At 45.4% G+C, this 16,511-nt stretch overlaps 1 protein-coding gene across 4 annotated transcripts in view; it reads right to left on the bottom strand.

Annotated features, from left to right (window-relative positions):
* Positions 1-1,055: 1,055 nt before the first annotated feature.
* The window catches only part of SLC39A11 (solute carrier family 39 member 11), a 261,302-nt gene continuing 245,846 nt past the window's right edge, over positions 1,056-16,511 (bottom strand). For all 4 annotated transcript variants that reach the window (XM_083598917.1, XM_083598918.1, XM_083598920.1 and 1 more), the window contains 3 exons: positions 5,705-5,803; positions 3,736-3,894; positions 1,056-3,065 (listed from right to left, as the gene is read on the bottom strand). In XM_083598917.1, coding sequence (XP_083455043.1) covers positions 2,987-3,065; positions 3,736-3,894; positions 5,705-5,803 — 337 coding nt within the window. In that variant the 3' untranslated portion in view covers positions 1,056-2,986. The remainder of the gene's footprint in view (positions 3,066-3,735; positions 3,895-5,704; positions 5,804-16,511) is intronic.

The raw sequence follows: 16,511 nt of genomic DNA, 5'->3' as shown, positions 1-16,511 counted from the left end.
CGCCTCTCTAACTAAACATAGTCAAAAACGTCTGGAGAGTGGCTGTGAAACCTGTCCCATATATCACACCCAGATGCAAATGAAAATCTTTCAGATAATTTTTGGTGACTAAAAGGAAACAAAAACAGATACCAGTGACCCAACTATTAGCCCTCTTGCCCCCAGGTTTTTGTAGCACATTTCTGTCTGTGCCAGCCAGCAAACTGCTTGCCCACAAAATACTAGTTCCTTCAGTTCTGCCAAGAAATAAATGCATTACAGCCATTTGTTGATTTCCCCATTAATAGTCAATCTCATGCTTATTCACTTTGTTCCTTATAGAGAGCTCCTGCAAAGGTTTCCTCCCATTAACGTTTAGGGATCTTCCTCTTGTCTGTTTCACTTCAGACAAATCACATTGACACATACTCCAAATAAGCCTCTCTCAGCGGCTCTCTCTCTCTGCCCCTCTCTCTCACACACATACACACACAGAGAGAGAAAGAAGCAGAAAACGTTAAAAACGACAGTTACTTGAATAACAGTCACAATAGAATGGAATGCCTCTCTCATGTGACTCACAGTCAGCCAATTACATGAGAACTACTGCCAAAGGAAAAACCCCATGTTAAAAATGCACAGTAATTTAACATAAGTAAACATTCCCATTTCCATAATGGAAATTAAACCATTATCCTTTGTGGTTCAAGGTACTCCAATGCATTTAACTTGTAATATGGAAGGAGAGGTTCAGCTGTGTCCTGGGCAATTCTTTTGACATTTGCTCCTCCAGGTCACTTCCAGGAATACAGACTGGCTCGCATTCACCATCAATTGAGGAAGGAAGGCGCACTGTCTAACCAGACATTGGCTCATTATTATTGCAGTACAGCAAGGGGCTTTGAATGGTTACCAGAAGCAACAGTGTGAACGGACCAAGGATCCGATGAAGCAAACTCAACTACGTTTGAGCCCGAATAGTTGTACTTACGGACAAGCGGGTTAGAACGAACAATTAAAAAAAATAAATGGGAGAGAGATGGCAGGAGAAAGAAATTAGTCCAATGACTCAAACACAATTTTTAAAATCTCCTCTTTTATTCAGACTCACCACAGTTAAAAAGTCAGATCAATTACTAATCATCGTTATGTACTGGTCTTTGTGCATACAAACAAAACCACACACACTGAAGAAACAAGCCCATGGGCTTTCAATTACCGTATTTTTTGCTGTATAAGACTCACTTTTTCCCTCCTAAAAAGTAAGGGGAAATGTGTGTGCGTCTTATGGAGCGAATGCAGGCTGCGCAGCTATCCCAGAAGCCAGAACAGCAAGAGGGATCGCTGCTTTCACTGCGCAGCGATCCCTCTTGCTGCTCTGGCTTCTGAGATTCAGAATATTTTTTTTCTTGTTTTCCTCCTCCAAAAACTAGGTGCGTCTTATGGTCTGGTGCGTCTTATAGAGCGAAAAATACGGTAATTTAGTCCAAGAGCACCAACTGGCTGATGGTAACCACATGACCCCTGGGAAGCCTCCGGCACACACATACTCCTTATGCTCTGTCCCCCCTGGAGAAAATAGATATCACAAAGCAACCAAAGTAAATCCTGCTTTGTGAACTGGGAGAAAAGCCCTGGTGGGGATGTGTGTGGCACTGGTTATCCAGAGGCCTCTTTTGCAGAGCCCTGAGGTGACATATAGGAAGACAGATTCCAGTGACACACACACAATTCTTGAGGTTTAACCTGCAAGCACAAATGCTACAGACAAAAAGCAAGAAGCCCTTAGCTGTCAAAAGTATATGATGTACCAATGCAAGCTCTCTTACTTCTGTTTCCGCCGTTGAGCACAATGGGTGTGTCTTTTTACTCAGGGATCTCAACCCTTATAGCTGATCTGCCAATGAAGTGGTACTTATATGCTGGATGAACACAAGTTGCCAACTCGCCCCATCAGTTTACTCTGTCCCACTCTATTCTCTTGCATTCATCACAAGGAAGCGGGTGGGAACAATTCCCCAAGAAAGCCCTCTTGCTATCATAGCAAATAAAGATATTAGAAAACGCAGGTAGGGAGTGAGGGGTGGAAGTAGGTGCTAGGGCAATAGGCCTCCTAGTGTTGACACTCGGAGGCTCAGATCCGCTTTCAGTGCTGAACTCTGCTTGCTTGAGATGGTAGAAAACGCCATATTGGCATGTCAACTGAGTTAAGAGCTTAGATTAACGATTCACAGAGGCTCAACCTCCAGAAATCCTACAGCAGTAAGTCCAGAAGTAGTAACCCTCCATAACCCTAAAACTGAAGGGTGATTATTTCCTACCAGACAAGGGATATTAGGAAATGAGTGCACCTACGGGAACAGCACTATAGAAGCCCAGACACTTGACAGAAGAAGTGCAGCCTTCACTTAAGATTTGCCACAAACACTTTGCAATCTTCCCTTGCTTTCCAGGTAAACCTCCAACACTATATGTGGATAGGAAAGCTTTTGCTCCCCACCTCTAAACACAGCCCCTAAGGTCCCATTATTGATTAAAAGAAATGATCTATCCATTTCGACAAGTAGTGAAGCCGAATATTTCCACAGCTAAAAACAAAGCACTGTATGGCCTTCTCTCGTAGGTCACTCTTGTAGGCCATTTCAGCTCTTTGATGTTGCCTTGCACCACTCAGTTTATAACACACAACAAGATTTGTGAAGACACAGCAAAGACAATCACCACAGATTAGACCTGACTTCATACCAACAACCCCGCTGGAAAAGGAGTAATGGAGTGGCAGGAGGGGAAAAAAACCACAAGAATGACTTTCCCGCGCTTTCCAGAACCATCCACATTAACATTATGGCAAATTTTAAGTCTGTATAATTTAAGTCAAATCAACATTAACCCAGATCAGTATTATTATTACGTAAAAATGCATTGTTCCCATTCCAGCTTCTGCTGTGCATTTTGTCCAGAATGACATATTCTGAAGGTCAAAGATGGGGAAAGTTGGCATCGCCTGTTATCCAAGTCCAACATCCAGGGACATCATGACCACAAATCCTAAGATCGATGTCCAGGAAGCCAGCTTCCCATTGCCACTGCGAAGAGAGGGGAAGTAGGGGAAGAGAAATTAAGGTCTGCATTCCAAATGGTATTTGCTGTTGTTGTTTTGTTTGTTTCCTTATCTGACACAAAAATGTTTCTTCTTCCCCCTTTGGAGAAGCAAACAGTGCATTTAATGCCCTGTTTTATGCTGTTCGGTTGGGATGGTCATGATTTGAGGGATACTGACCAATGAGGGGAAGTGCTTGTGTAGGCAGAAGATACTGAAAACAGTGGCAGCTAACACACCAACAATTCCCCTCTAGAAGGGGAGAATTGGGATGAAGATGAGGTGCTTTTGACTTGCAGGGTTTCATGACAAGGAGTCTGCTACTCCAACCAACTCTTAAGATTGGATTCTACGACATTGGTCTGAGTAGTTTCAGGAGGTTGTGAAAGTCTGATGTCCTGGGAACCAAAATCTGATTGAGAGGAGCTTAATTTAGGTAGCGTTGCTGCTGTTGCTGCCTGAAGTGGGTTTTCCAATCTTTTCTTCTCTACAGAACAGTTAACCTGAAACAAAGCTACAGTGGACCTCACAGTCATGCTTTGGTTTTAATCTCCCCTTGATTTGGTTTGCAGAGGCTTCTCTACCTGAGAGACATTTGGTGTTAAAAACAGCATGAAAGAAACAGAATGGATGTGGCTGAATAAGGAGTTGCTCACCTGATCTGTGCCTCTGGGATGATGTCGTCCATCACCACATATACCATTGCCCCAGCAGCAAAGGCCAAGGCGTAGGGCAGAAGAGGCTCTGCTAACACTATGGCAAAGGCCCCAAAGATGCCAGCTAGTGGTTCCACCATGCCGCTTAATTGCCCATACCTGTAAAACAGCCCAAACAACATGTCACTAGATAAGGCAGAATGCTGTTCTGTCCTGTCCTGTGCATTGTGTTGTTTGTCCCTTTCAAGCTGCCACAGTTTGCGAAGTCAACACAAATCAGTTCTTCCCCTTCTCCTTGACAACTTCCCATTTGAGGCCAGGACAACAGGGATAATTATTGCCAATCATCATCATCATCATCATCTCCTCTGAAACCATTCAGGAGCAAATACTGCAGAAGACAATTCCCTTCCTTTAATCTGAAAGGTGGCAAATGGCTACCGACAAAAGAGAACATCTGGCTATAACAGTGAATTTCTCCTCCCCATGCCTTTCTCTACTCCACAGGGACCTTTTGCAGTCAAGATCTTTTGTCAATCAATTCCCTCCAAAAAATAAAAATAAATAAAAAATCTACTTCTGTTTTTTAGTCTGATAGTCAAGTTTTGTTTTGGGACAAAAACAGAGAAGTTAAAAAAGTCTTATTGGGATTGCAATTTGCAATACAGTGGTACCTCTGGATGCGAACAGGATCCGTTCCGGAGCCCCGTTTGCATCCTGAAGCAAACGCAACCTGCGTCTGTGCATGCGTGGGTCGCAATTCCCCGCTTCCGCGCATGACGTCATTTTGAGCATCTGCGCATGTGCAAGTGGTGAAACCCGGAAGTAATGCACTCCGTTACTTCCGGGTCGCCGCGGAGCATAACCTGAAAACGCTCAACCTGAAGCACATTTAACCCGAGGTATGACTTTATCTTTTGGGGGGGTTGGGGGGGAGTTGCTACATGTTTTCAGTGTAGTGCTATCAGTTTTCCTTTCAGGGCTACCCCAAGACATTCTACTGTGGTCTAAACCACTGATCCTCTTGGGCTTGCTAATCAGAAGGTCTGTGGTTCGAATCCCCGCTACTGAGTGAGCTCCCGTTGCTCTGTCCCAGCTTCTGCCAACCTAGGAGTTCAAAAAGTTCGAAAGCACACCAGTTCGAAAGCACACCAGTGCAAGTAGATAAATAAGTACTGCGGTGGCAGAAAGGTAAACGGCGTTTCTGTGCGCTCTGGTTTCTGTCATGGTGTTCCGTTGTGCCAGAAGCGGTTTAGTCATGCTGACCACATGACCCGGAAAGCTGTCTTTGGACAAACACCGGCTCCCTTGGCCTGAAAGCGAGATGAGTGCTGCAACCCCTTTGACTGGACTTAACCATCCAGGGATCCTTTACATTTACCTTTTTACTGCCAGAGGTGGAACTCAAACAGCACCTCTCCCAGAAGCAGAGCCCAAATGGTGCCCCTGTTTGGTCTCCCATTCAGACATCAATTCCAACCTTTGTCTATCCTCCTCTCAAGGTCGCTTTGCCTTGCTTTGGCCAATTCTTATAATGGTTTACTAATCAATTCCTGTTCCCAGTGAACTCTGGGAAGTGTAGCTGTGTGAGGGGAATTTCAAGTGGGTCTCCTAACAACCTTCAGCACCCTTAACAAACTAAAGCTCCCAGGATTCTTTGGTTGAAGCTATGCTTGTTTAAAGTGGTATAATACTGCTTTAACTGTGTAGTTCAGATGAGACCTACATGAGAAGGAGTAAAGGGATTTGCATTTCTAACTGATAGTTGGATTAGATAGGAGGACCTTTAGCAACCATAGAGTAGGTAGGCCCAGTTAGGAAAAGGATTGAGAACCACTGACATAAATAGCAGCAGCCTCTCCCAGTGTGCGAGAGAAAGTGTGACTCAGGGCCACTTGAACACATTTCCAGTTCCAAAGTTGCATCAGGAAATTCAAAAGAAAGGTGAGAAACAGGTTTTGAACCTTACCAGAATGCTCTCCACGTCGAAAACCCAGCTCCACGCAAGGGAAGGCTGACAGCTAGTCCTTCTGGAAAGTTCTGGATTCCAATCCCAATGGCTAAATTCCTGTGCGAATAAAATGAAATAGATCATAGGTATTATATAACAGAAATGATGGCTGTGCATGGGTGGAGCAAATAAAAGACATTAGGCTGAGATAGTCCTTTTGTTGGCGAAATATTCCTTGTTATTAAACATGTCTCTTTAATGTCAGTATTTTCAGCCCTTGGGGCCTAAGGCAATCATGCTAATGCTTGGCATCCAACTCAGGATTCTCATCTTCAAAGTGTTCTACATAAGTTACTCAACTTAACAATGCCCCTGGGAGGCAGGGAGGAACAGAGGTGGGTGGGGGAAAAGACTTGTCAAAAGGAGGCAGATAGCAAGTTTAAAATAGCTGTCTATGCGGAACTCCAAATTGCTGAAACAGACACCAGAGGCAGAAAGGTGGTTTTTTAAAAAAAACACACAAAAAAGTAGGGGAGGGGCATTGCTTTACACATTATTATTTCAGCCTGCTTCTGTTTGTTTGTTTGTTTGCTTGCTTGCTTGTCTGTAGTAGTCATAATAAAGGTAAAGGTAAAGGGACCCCTGACTGTTAGGTCCAGTTGCGGGCAACTCTGGGGTTGCGGCGCTCATCTCACTTTACTGGCCAAGGGAGCCGGCGTACAGCTTCCGGGTCATGTGGCTAGCATGATTAAGCCGCTTCTGGAGAACTAGGGCAGCACACGGAAACGCCGTTTACCTTCCCGCCGGAGCAGTACCTATCTATCTACTTGCACTTTGACGTGCTTTCGAACTGCTAGGTTGGCAGGAGCAGGGACCGAGCAATGGGAGCTCACCCTGTCACGGGGATTCAAACCGCTGACCTTCTGATCGGCAAGCCCTAGGCTCTGTGGTTTAATCCACAGCACCACCCGCGTCCCAGTAGTCATAATAGTAGTATTTTAAAGGCTTTGGTAACTTCTACACATCCTGAGCTGAAAGGGGGGTTGCAGGCACAGGGCAAAAATGTGTCGTAGAAAGGATTGTGAGTTGGCATTGGGCATGAGATGCCACAGTTAAGCAGTACACAGCTCTTTTCATGTGGGAAGCTTACACATCAGGGAGTATGCTAAGCTAGAGCCTCTCACCCTGATTACAGATTTCCCAAATCGAAGAAGATGCTAAGATGCTGACACTTTCCCATCAACCAACTCTCCCTCCTTCAAAGTGCATTCTGACTTGATGCAAAGAACAAAATCAAGCACTACTCTGAACTCTGGAATAGACATGAACAGAGGCTTGGAGGAACACATGTTCATGAAGACCCAGGTCTTGAATTCTGCAGGAGCAACTAGGAACACTGAGTTCCTTCAAAAAGCAAAAGTACCCATGGCTGCCCCATGAGAAAAGCCAACTCATTCAAACCAAAATCCGTTGTTAGTGCAGTATTTTTATTATCCTTTACCTTTACCTTTTATCTTTATTAGGCCCAACAAAATGTCACAACATAACATGCAAGCTTTCGAGTTCACCAGAGCTCTTAATCAGGCTAGATGGTAAATGATTTGGGGTGGGGGTGGGGAATTGGCAGGCACTGTAGACATTTGTATTTGTGTCTGCTGTGAGTCATTAGATGGGACAGTGGGACGAGGTAGCAGACATCAAATGGGGGGTTGATAGGTGCTACTGAGATTTCAGATTGTGTGAAGGCAAACTGAAGAAAATACACATATAACAGCTGATTCCCCCACTGGGAAATGGATAAACCAGCTATGACCCAGGTCCATGCCCTTTATAGTTTCTTATATTCCTAAAAGAACCGGGAGCACCATACCTTACATTCCCCACTTCCCAACTGCTTGCCAGAGAAGAGGCAAAGGTTATTCCATATAGGTTGCTTGTTACAGAAAAGATTTCTAAAGAACATGTTATATATAGATCTCTCTTGCACTGAGACACTCTCGTCTGTGGTTTTAATTCTAATTGCTGCAGAAACAAATGTCATTATACCAGACCCTAGCAGGACTGGAGACTGACTTGGAAGAAGGAAACAGTGATCTGAGGGATCCTGTAACAGCCAGGAGATGGGAGGCAGAGGCAGGAGAAACTGCAGGATTGGAGAGCGAAGAACAGGTGCAGGAGGATGGAGCGATAGGTCAGGCTGGTGGAAAGTCAAAAACTTCCATGCCTCCTCCTCCTGCCCCCACCTCTCCTGATCCATTGCCTCCCAGGACCAAGTGAGGATTGGAGGAGGAGGAGCAGAAGCAAGTTACACACAGATGGAGTCTGTGCCTGCTTGTGGGAGATACATAAGCTGAGGTTGGGGGCATGGCCTATTTGTTGTGGCAACTGCCTCATTGGGTGCATACCTAGGAGCAGCTGAGAGACGCAGGGCTGATAAGACATGCATTTTCCTAACTTGTAAATGCACTTTTGACAACTCCTCACTCTGGGCATTCCTTGCCTGACACATACTGTATTTTTCACTCCATAAGACGCACCTAGTTTTTAGAGGAGGAAAACAAGAAACAAGAAAGCAATGCAAAGCCTCTTGAGCAAAGAGGCAGGAGCAATCCCACTGTGCTCAAGAGGCTTTGCGTGGCTATCCCTGAAGCAAGAAGAGCAAGAGGGATCGGTGCACAATGATCCCTCTTGCTCTTCGGGCTTCTGGGATAGCTGCACAGCCTCTTCAGGGCAGCGGAATGAAGGCTCCTCGCTGCCCTGAAGAGGCTGCGCGTGGCTAAGCCAGAAGCTAGAACAGCGAGAGGGAGTGCTGCACAGCGATCCCTCTTGCTGTTCTGGCTTCTGGGATAGCTGCGCAACCTGCATTTGCTCCATAAGATGCACACACATTTCCCCTTACTTTTTAGGAGGGAAAAAGTGCATCTTATAGAGCGAAAAATACGGTAACGTCCCTGTTTTGGCCAGTGCTGAATAGTGATGCATGGATGCCTCACATCATTCATGTCACTAGGTGGAGGACATGCTACATACAGTTCAAGCAATGGCAATTTGGAGCCTGGGAGTCAAGCTCCAGCTCCCTCCATTCCCACCAGCATCTTGTGTTAGTGGCAAAGGTATTATTTCCACAACATCACTGTTCAAGTTGGGTGTTTGGGGGTGTGCATTCCACCTGATGGTGAACAGCCATTTTTTAAAGTCCAATATAGGTTTGCATTTCTGGACAGCACTAATCCCAAAAAACAAAAGAGTGCTTCACTGATGTTTCAGTATTATCCGTGGTCTAAAGCAGGGTGTAAAGGTAAAGGGACCCCTGACCATTAGGTCCAGTCGTGGACGACTCTGGGGTTGCGGCGCTCATCTCGCTTTATTGGCCGATGGAGCCGGCGTACAACATCTGGGTCATGTGGCCAGCATGACTAAGCCACTTCTGGCGAACCAGAGCAGCGCACGGAAACGCTGTTTACCTTACCGCCGGAGCGGTACCTATTTATCTACTTGCACTTGGACATGCTTTCAAACTGCTAGGTTGGCAGGAGCAGGGACCTAGCAACAGGAGCTCACCCCGTCATGGGGATCCGAACCGCTGACCTTCTGATTGGCAAGTCCTAGGCTCTGTGGTTTAACCCACAGCGCCACCCAAAAGCATGGACTGCACAACAAGCATGGGAAGTTTCACAATTGAAGGCTCAGCTATAAGTTGGTTGAAAATGGAACATATTAAAGTGTCTTTGTCAACTGAAGATAAAGCATTTGTTTACTTGGTGAGGGTTTTAAGAGGCCAAGTATGCCGATTACTCAGACATATAAAATGAGGGCCAATTTACTGTCTGGCTCAAATATTTCCAAACGGGTAAGGAACCCTGTTGCTTGGTTGGGGCAGCGAATCATCTGCTTAGCACTGCCAATATGCTGTCTAGTTTTGTCAATACTGATGAGGTGCTCAATTCTTAAGAGAAAAAAAATACAGGTCCTTGGTGTTAAACAGATGTGAATGTCTAACACTCCATCTATTCAGCCCTCAATAGCTGGTTGAGAGGGAACACAATCGTGCTAAGGGAGTGTCAAACCACACTGACATTTTATTGTCCTTAAAATAGAAACAAAGGTCACAGAGTTCCTGTCTTGCATTTAAACAGCGGGTAGATTTTACCTGCAGAGGCAGACACAGGGAAATGTGGTTAGGGAGGTACAATATTGAGCTTTAAAGTGAGAAATCGAGATTGAAATTTCTGTTAAACCACGAGCTCGCTGGGTGGGCTTGGGCAAGTCAACAATATTTTAGTTTAATGTAGGTAGCAGAGTTATCGGGAGGATAAATGAACAGAGAATTTCAAAGCAATTTATACACTGTAAAGCAGCTTTCGGCAACTTGGTGCCCGCCTGATTCCTGGGATGAAAACTTTCATCATGGTCATCATGCCGGGATAGATGAGAGCTGTAGTCAAAAACATCTGGCAAAGACTACTGTAAGATGCATTGTCCTTTCCCCATCCTGTACTTTTCTTGCTGCTTCTAGTGTTCACTAGGATTATTTGCCTTGACTGCCATGTTTGCTTACAATACCATGCATGTGTGCAAGCACACTATGTACTAAGAAAAATGGCAGCCAAGACTGGTCCACCAATGGTCACTGGTAGCAGCATATGAACATGAAGGGTTACAACTAGAGAGGACAGGAATCTGGGGGGTTGAGGTGGCCTGCCCAGTCATCTGAGTGCCACCAATACACGCACTTTCTTACAATATTGTAGTACTGCAGCACAATACTATCTGGTACCTGGCAAAGCAGCTAAAGTTCTTTCTGAGGATTTTCTAAGTAATTCTAAACCATTTTGAGCCAAACTATGCATGCGTTGTATGTATGTACAGAAGTCTATAGAAAGATAACATCTGTATTTGAAAACACAAGCAAGGAAGGAAGGAAAGAAGGAAGGAAGGAAGGAAGGAAGGAAGGAAGGAAGGAAGGACTTCTGCTCCACCCAGTTGACTGATAAGGCTCTTAGTTTCCCATAAATGGTCATGGGGTGGCTAAATACTAAAAGGATACAAAAACAGTTGAATGAATCAGCTTGATTGTTCTTATGAATGGAAGGATGAATGAACTGTGGTTTGCAAACCTGAGTTTCAGTCCATCTCAACATACAAGGCATGTGAGGCAGAGAGACTGAAGGTTACATAAAATTCTTGGCATGGGTGCTGCTGAGGTGTTGGTTTCAAAACTCAGGACTCACCTGGTGTATATTAGACTATCTGCAGGATCTACATCTGCACAAACTTGAAAATGAGGGATTCATTCTCTCATGTGAGCTTCTCCCAAAATGGAATTGAAAAGGAAACAAAAGCTTCCCTTATTGCATTTCTCTGTTTGATGACAGAATTTACTGCTCACAAACATGAAGGATTAACAACACCAGAGGGCACAGTCCGGACAAAAGCAGCACAAACCTTTATGTTGCCTCCAAAGCTCTGCCAACAAGTCCCAGCCATGCCCTGTAGTAACCCTCTTTCCTCTGCCACCTACACACTTGAGGTATAAAATCTAAAATTTCACCTGCAATCCCAGCGCAATCGTCCAACGTATAGCACAACCCTGGCAGCTGCAACTCTCAAAATGAATGCAGTTTGAATCAATGATGCTGCGGGATTTCAAAGTTCAGCATAATGGGGCTACGTGATTTTTTATTTCTTTTTAAAAAAAAAAAAAAAAAACCCTTCATCCTCCCATTGCGTAATATGACTTCAAGTTACAAGAAAGGAGATTCCAACTAAACATCAGGAAAAACTTTCTGACAGTAAGAGCTGTTACAGTGGAGACAGTGGAGTGGACACCCTCGGGAGGTTGTGGACTCTCCTTCCTTGGAGGTTTTAAAGCAGAGGTGGGATGGCCATCTGTCATGGATGCTTTAGTTGAGATTCCTGGCATTGAGGGACTTCCGGTTTGCCGCGGCCATTGGAAAGGAAGCGCAGAATAGCCCCTCAGGGAATTCCGAGCAGCGTAGGGGTTTTTAGGGGTCTCGCAAGGACTCTGCGGACCCCGGAACCTCAAGGGGCTGGACAAGATCACCTTTGGGGGTCTCTTCCAACTCTACAATTCTATGCTTCTGTGAGCACTAAATCACCACACCAGTGCTTCCTTGTGTGTAGGAGCTCCACAGACATGCAACCTGCGCACATGTGTCTTTTCCCATTCACTTCACTGAAATGCAGCCTTGCACACTAGAAGGGAAACGCCCCCTCACATTAAAGTGAGTAAGAAAATCAACACAAGCAAGAGCTCTGCATTCTCAGCCGAGCACTGGCAGCTCAGTATTGGCAAAATGGAAATGTTCTGCTTGGTGGTGCATGAATTACGGGAGAAAGAAAAGAGTGACCGTTCTTGAAGTTCAGAAGCCTCACCACACCTTGACTTACCCCCAGTTTTAGCCTAATCATGGCCCTCCTCCCGGTAGCCTTTTAAAATCTGTATCTAGGCAGACAGTTTCAGGAGTTGGGGTTCACCCCAACTCTTGGCTGAATAGTAGTGGTTGGGACACGGGTGGCACTGTGGTCTAAACCACTGAGCCTCTTGGGCTTGCCGATCGGAGGGTTGGCGGTTCGAATCCCCGCAACAGGGAGAGCTCCTGTTGCTCTGTCCCAGTTCCTGCCAACCTAGCAGTCTGAAAGCATACCAGCGCAAGTAGATAAATAGGTACCACTCCGGCGGGAAGGTAAACGGTGTTTCCGTGTGCTGCTCTGGTTTCGCCAGAAGTGGCTTAGTCATGCTGGCCACATGACCCAGACAAACTGTCTGCGGACAAACGCTGGCTCCCTCGGCCAGTAAAGCGAGATGAGCGCCGCGACCCCAGAGTTGTCCGCGACTGGACTTAGTGGTCAGAGGTCCCTTTACCTTTACCGTTTACAGCACCTAGCTCAAATGGGAGCACTTGCAGCAAAGCTTTGGAGCCACTGCTGTGAAGCCAAACAAATCCAAGTAGGGCTGGGACAAGATTTCCCCACTTTTCCAGCAAAGGTTGCTCAGCACCCACCTAAACACGAGTGCTTTTGCCCTTGAAACACAGAGCCGAGAAAGCAGGACCTCATTCTGTCCCCCCAGGTCCTCGCTCCTTAAAAAGGAGGCTCAAATCACCGCACAAAGACTGGCTTCATTCTCAGCTTCTGAGAAACCTCAGCAGCTGCAAGAAAGATCTTTTTTCCTGATACATTAAACACTTGTTTCCTCTTAGCAAAATAAGACCAGTCTTGGTGGTAGGGAAGAAGAAGAAAAAACCACTCAGAGTTGTTTAAACTTATATATATATATATATTAACAACAACAAGAAGACGGTTGAGAATGGAGAAGGAGCCGCTGCGAATTTGCTTACCCAGGACAGACTTATTTCAATAAAGGGAAGAAGGAGAGAGAGAGAGAGAGAGAGAGAGAGAGAGAGAGAGAGAGAGAGAGGTGGGGTGGGGGGAAGAGTATGGGGAAAACATCTCTTCTAGAAAACAGTAGAGCTGCTGTCTACACGCTTCCTCCCCCCCCCCTCGGGCAGCCCCCCCCCTTGCCTCTCCTTAGCACAAAGCAGCTATTACCACAGCAAATTAATGGGTGGGAGAGGAAAGTGTGAATGAAGGGGTCTGTGCAAAAAGAAACCACAAAATTGCCACTGAGCCTTCCCCCTGCAAGGAGCCAAAACCTATTCTGACCTTGCTCTACTTTGCCTGCCTTAAAGGCAATTAGGTGAGGTGTTTTTGTTGTTGTTTCTTTGCTTTGTAGGGAAAGGGTGGGTGGTCAGGTGCAGGCTGGAGAAAGAGGAAAAGAAAAGCAATTGCAGAAAATCTAGAACACACGATACCCCTTAGGAATCTTAACACTATGTGTGGAACCTGGACTATTACGCCTGCTCTTATTTTCCGTGGCATGCTTTCAAAGCCACAGGAAGTGAAAGTGCACAATTGCATGATCATTCTTGAGATTTTGTGAGTGCAATTAATAGCCCAGAAGTAAATCCTACTGAGTTCAGTGGGACTTACTCCCAAGTAAGTGTACATGGGATTAAAACCTTACAGATTTACAACACAGAGATTTGGGTACAACTGAATCCCTCTGTAAAGATAATAAATCACTGACTCATAGAGTTGGAAGGGACCACGAGGATCATCTAGTCCAGGGGTCAGCAAACTTACCGCACCTCGGGCCAGTGTCTCCAGTGCCAATTGCACGGAGGGCAGGGGAGTGTGTGCCCATACGTGTGCGCACACTCTATTTCCGGTGCACTTCCAGGTCGGAGGAGCACTGGAAATAGCTTGTGCACATGTGCATGGGCCTCCTCCGACCTGGATGTGCACCGTAAATAACGTTTTCACATGCACAAATAACGCTTGCGCATGCGCACAAGCTATTTCCGGTGCTCCTCTGACCTGGAAGTGGGCAGCCGTGCAGCGCAGTGCAGTGCTGGTAAGAGCGGGCGGTGGCAGCGGGCATTACCGTGGGCCGGATAAACGAGTCCCTCAGGCCTTATCCGGCCTGTAGGCCTTAGTTTGGGGACCCCTGATCTAGTCCAACCCCATGCAATGCAGGAATCTTTTGCCCAATATGGAGCTCAAACCCATGATCCGGAGATTAAGAGTCTCGTGCTCTACCGACTGAGCTATCAACAATGGTTTGTGCTTAACAATATATACAAAAAACTTTTCTCCTTGAGTGGCATCTGGTTGATGTCTTTCTATGGACAGAAGACATCTGTCAGAGAAAGAGAAGGCAACCCCTTCCCCTCTGGAAGTGCCCTCCCCATCTGCTCCAAGGGGAGAGGAAATCACCAAAAACTGCCTTCAATCAGAAAAGAATGCTAACTGGATACCACCCCTTGCAGCCAAGCATTCCGTAAACTTGAACATTCTCTTTTGGGGTCTCAGTTTCCAAGCTAGCCAACCTCAGGTCACACTCAAACAACCATGGCATGGGCCTTCCACAGAACTTCTCCCCCGCCCCAGAAGATGAAGGGTCACAAACAAGAACAGAATGTCTTGTCTTATTCATAAACTCAGTCTCCTTCAGTAAGCAAATACACACAACAAACAGTTTTGTTTGAATCCAGGGTAGCAGGAAGAGCTTAATGAGGTGGAATCACAGATTTTTACATCAACATTGCCTCTAAGTTCCCTCAAGGAGAGGGGTGGAAGTGGAACCCTGATGACTATCAAAACTTTCAGGAAGCTTATTTGCTTTGCATTACACACAGGGAAGCCAGATGACAGTGTTTTACACAATTCCAACACTGATACATAACGGTTCTTAACACCAACCAAGTGACTGTGGGTTCCTGCCGCGGGTTGGGATTTGATTCTGCGCAGCCTTTGTGCAAGGAACTGTGGTAGAAGTAGCCAGACTGTGGTCAGATCTAATTAGCTAATGCTTTTAGGAAATGTTGTAATAGGCAAAACAGGCATCTTGCAAGTCCTAAGAATGACTCCTCCAGTTCAAAGGTGGAAAGGGTATCTTCTGTGATGGGTGGGCATTACAGTAAAGAAAGTATCTCTTTTGTTACAATTTCTGGAGAAGAAATTTGACGTGATTGCTCCTCTATATGAGACCCATCTGTTCGTGGTTTCTCCCAAGTTTACTGGGAAAGATTATAACCCCAATAAAACTTCACTGTGATCTGGAAAAGAAAAGATGCCTTATGAAGAAACTCTTGGTGTCGTTAGGAAATGTACACTACCGAGGCAGGTGGCAGAGCTCAGCAGGAGTGCTTCAGTTGCCCCCCCCCATACAGCCCAATACTATGATGTGAGCAGCAGTGGAGTATTTAAGAGTAGAATCTGTATGGTGGGACTGCGAAGAACTGGGCAAAGGCCTTGCTCACCCTTCCAGGGCAGTGAACATTGCCTTGAAAAGCAAAATTGTTAAATTGTGAATTATGGAGGCAAACAGAACAAATATCAAGAAACAGAAGCAGACTGTGAAAACAGAACAGAACAGAAACAGAACCAGGAATCAACAAGTAACATTCAGACAGACGGGGCCATTTTGTAGTTATTCCAGGAGCAGGAACAAGGTACATCACAACTGCAACTACTATGACATCACAGACTGGGAGCTTAAATAAATTTGGCCCTCAAGATTGCCTTCAACCTTTCCTTTGCAAATTTTGACGCTGAGTCATTTCCAAGTATTTTCTGAATGCCATTATATTCTTTGAATAATGGCTATCTACATTCAACACTTAATGATATATATCTGACAACTGAATTTTTTTTTCCAGAATTCAACAGCTGACGTGCAACGGTACATAGTCAGTTACATTGCAACAGTATGTTTGTTCTTGGTGATAGCTTGTGGTTAGTGAAAAGAGAGCTTAACCAGGAACCTGGGTTTTGGGCAACAAGCCAAACCTCAGGTTAACTCAGTGTGTTGCAGGAGCAAAAATGACCAGGAAGGAGCAAAGTGGCTGTGCAGTCCCAGTGGTGAGGTATTATCAGGAAGGTGCAGGCTCATAGACCTTGCTCCCAACCTATGAAGTCTTCTTTCCCCTCTGTCCTATTAAAATTATCCTGCCCTAAATGGAAACTTATGCAACGGACCTTATACACCGTATGCCTGTGAACTGGCATGGCATCACTTTGGAACTCTCTCATTAACTTTTTTTTAATATAAAAAAAGTAAAGAAATTGGCATCTCTGCATTTTTGCAAGGTCAAGACACAGAAACCCTTCTATAAGCCTAAAACCTTGTTTTGAAGGGACTATTATTTTACAGAGCGATTATGAAAGTAGGCTACATATTCTTAACAAGCCCCTTTTCACTCCGGCTTTCAATTCCCCACAGTGTATAATATGCATGTGT

The sequence above is a fragment of the Podarcis filfolensis genome, assembly GCF_964270895.1.
Source record: "Podarcis filfolensis genome assembly, chromosome: 2".
Lineage (NCBI taxonomy): Eukaryota > Metazoa > Chordata > Lepidosauria > Squamata > Lacertidae > Podarcis > Podarcis filfolensis.
The sequence above is the reverse complement of the archived record's forward strand: the minus strand, read 5'-3'. Positions and strand labels throughout refer to the sequence as shown.